This window comes from Mus caroli, chromosome 6 (assembly GCF_900094665.2).
Source record: "Mus caroli chromosome 6, CAROLI_EIJ_v1.1, whole genome shotgun sequence".
NCBI lineage: Eukaryota > Metazoa > Chordata > Mammalia > Rodentia > Muridae > Mus > Mus caroli.
This window is the reverse complement of record NC_034575.1, coordinates 123615386-123618684: the sequence shown is the minus strand read 5'-3', so window position 1 is coordinate 123618684 and position 3299 is coordinate 123615386. Positions and strand designations below refer to the sequence as shown.

General features: G+C 50.0%; 1 protein-coding gene across 1 annotated transcript in view; it reads right to left on the bottom strand.

Annotated features, from left to right (window-relative positions):
- The window catches only part of Tspan11 (tetraspanin 11), a 60456-nt gene that overhangs the window by 28298 nt on the left and 28859 nt on the right, over positions 1 to 3299 (bottom strand). The window contains exon 3 of the mRNA XM_021165506.2: positions 313 to 504. Within this exon, the coding sequence (XP_021021165.1) occupies positions 313 to 504 (192 nt within the window). The remainder of the gene's footprint in view (positions 1 to 312; positions 505 to 3299) is intronic.

The following is a 3299-nucleotide window of genomic DNA, read 5'->3' as shown; positions in this document are numbered from 1 at the left end:
GGAGGAGGAGGAGGAGGAGGAGGAGCAGGAGGAGGAGAAGGAGAAAAGACCGTAGAAGTTGCTATGGTATTTGCTAAGGCTGACCTCCTGGCTCAGGTCCTACATACCTGGACAGCAGAGCCACCACAGACCCCACAGAAGCCACCCTGCTCTGGCTACTCAGTACCCTCAGTGTCCAACCTGGGGGGGGGGACATGTGGGATGCTTCTCCGCCCCCACATAGCACAGGCCTACACTCACTTTCTAGGGAAGGATACTCACTGTGAAAAGACAGCTTCCACATAGGGACGGGGTGGGGGGGGGGACACTCACTGTGGAGAGGCAGCTCTTCTGCTCCCGGATGATGGCCCCAAAGCCCAGGAAGCCAGTCGTCATGACAAGACCACCAACGAAAATGAGGATGTAGGCAGAGGCAGCGAACGTGCTGGAGGCCAAGATGCTGAGGTAACCGCTCTTCTCCACCAGTGTCCAGATACCCACGGCCATGACGGCTGCCCCACCTACCTGCAGAGACACAAGACCAATCAGGTGGCGCCTGAGGATTTGCCAACTGCCATCTGTCTAGTGCCCACTGGGCAACAGAACCTTTTCAGGCCCCTGCCAATTAGTTTTCGGGGGGGGGGGATTTCAGTTTATACAATTACAATTTATAAACGAGCAAATGAAGGTTTCAGGTACTCGGCGGACTTGCCAGCACCCCCACCTCACCCCGTGCCTCTGCCCCCTCACAAATGCAGAGGGATTTCCAGTCTAAGTCTGAGCCCAAATCTATACTTCTTACTGACCAGGGATGAAGACCCTTTGCCTTCCCCATGCTGTTCTGGGCTCTCTTTCTCAGCATGTTCTTGGGACTCTCCCAAAATTTCCCAGAGGGTCTTTCATGCTGGCCCATGTGCACATTTGGGCAGCAGTTGAAGAAACGGGCCCACTGAGGAAAAGTGCCCTGCCTGAGGTCTTGCTCTAGGAGGGACAGACACAGAAGCGATGTGGAGCTAGGGCATGTCCACAGTGCCTGCTCCTTGGAAAGGCATCCATGTTCCTCACACTCCTGTACAGGATGGGGAGGGACTTACCCGTCATATTCCAGTTTGGTCTTGAGAAGGGTCTGGGATGGGACCCTACTCGCTCACTGCTGAGGAAGAGTGCCGTGGAGCACAGCTAGGAGTTCAGCCTTCAGGGATCATGAGGCCAAAGAATCACTTTGCTAGGGTGATGCTTTAAAGAATACATTTATGCACCATGTGTGTACTACAGGTGCCACACATGGAGTAGAGCTCTTTGCTCAGGACCTGGGGACTTCTGAGAAGCTCTGCCATTGGATCCTGGGTAGATCAACTTCCCCTTGCCCCTGGTTTTCATATCCCTATTGAAGAATGGGCCCTTTCCTCCAGATGAATTCGCAGGCTTCCTTAGAGGTCTTACTGTGGTCACAGCTATAGGGGTCTGCTTCTCCCCCACCCCATGTCTGCCCACACCTGGGGAGCTCATCCCTATAAAGGGTTCCCCATCTGTACCACAGTGACCCCACGGTCATTTTCCCATTCTCCGTTCGGCACAGTGACAGACCTCAGGAGAGCAGAGCTTGGGGGTTCTTAGGAATTAATCCACCCCAGGCACTTACATCATGTGACTGACATGTACTCTGCCAGTTTCTTGTCTATTACAATCATCTGGGGAGGACGGGGCAGGGTCTATTATCCTGGGTGGCAGATGAGGAAGGAAACAGGCTTGTAGGGAATAGTGTGCCTGGGATGACACCGTTAGTTTCAGAACTGAGATTCATGGCCAGGTCTTTTGAGGACAGAGGCAGGACTGTGCTTGGATCCGACAAAGTGGGTGTGCCTGATCCTCCACGTCTGCTGTTCAAATGGACGATTCTTTTCAAGCACTCTTTTATCTCCATTGGCAGCTCCAAGGGAAGTCAGCGTAAGGGCACCACACAGGACCACGGCTGTGCTGCTAAATGGAACTGGAGAGGCTAACTTTTCCTCTACCACTTGAGGCACAGTCCCCCCCTTCCACTGTAACCTCCCTAACCTTAGGGTGTACTTTTTGATGAATAGCATCTTATGCTATACATGCCAGCACCTTCTCTTAGTGGTACTAATGACAGCTATGATGTAGCCTACAAATCACACTTCGAGTCAGGAATCCCAGGACACAGTTCAGAGACCCCATGGGTGAGGGGTATCTGTGCCCCTCACAATTCCTGTGAACGTTCTGAGTCTGGGTGGGTAGAGCTACAACACATGCGAATGACTAGTGGCTGTCCTTGTTGGTCAGCTTTCATGACCACTGGGAACTTGGAGTAAAACATCTCCCCACTATTCCCTTATATAACTGTATTGCCTGGAAAGGCTTGAGGGAGGGTCTCAACTCTGAACAATTCCTGTGGGAGATGGAGACGGTCCTTTCATGTCTTTGGCTCCTCAGTTCTTCATCTTTTAAGTTGAGAGAGCCTCACTAGATTGGTGGCTCTAATCTAATCTCCTAAAGACCTCTTCAGCTACTTTCTTGCAAGGACTTATCTAGATGTGTGCTTTGTACATGGTGTACCAACAAACTTCAGTCCAAGATACACAGTATATTAACTAAGAAATAATCTCTCTCTCTCTCTCTCTCTCTCTCTCTCTCTCTCTCCTTCAAAACAAATTAACTAAAAGCACAGGATACTGCCAAGCAGAAATTATGAACATCATAAGATAGTTAATGGGTACAATCTGTATCAAAAGGGACATACTTTTTTTTTTAAAATTAGGTGGGCTAATGCTGAGCCCCACCCATCCCCCAAACCAGTAACATGAGCACCCACATCTAGGACTCTCAGAGGGATAAGCTCAGACTGGCTTGTGGACAGGTAATCTGCTGGGGTACGTGGAGCAACTCGGAATCTAATAAAAAGGAATCATTTAATACATAAAATAATGCATTTGGGATCCAGGGCTGAAGTCTGCCTGCATACCATGGGCAAAACACGTGTCCAGATAAGTCTCCAAGTTTTCTCCATGTCCTCAGAGTCGTGGCAGCATAATAACGAGAGGAGCTATGAAAAAAACAGAAGCCCGCACTGATCAGCACCCCTGGGTGTAAGACCCAGGCAGGGGCTTTTTTAGAAAGTTTCCAGGAGCCCCTTTGAGAATCACAGCATAGGTCCAAGCGTCCTACCCTCTCTTCCCAGTAGATGGCGCTGTGAAGTCCCATAGAACACAACTGGCCTAGTGACACTTCTCAGCTTCTCAAAGCCCTGTCTCCTTTCTTTATGTTTGTTTGTTTGTTTGTTTTTGTTTTTTGTTTTTTGA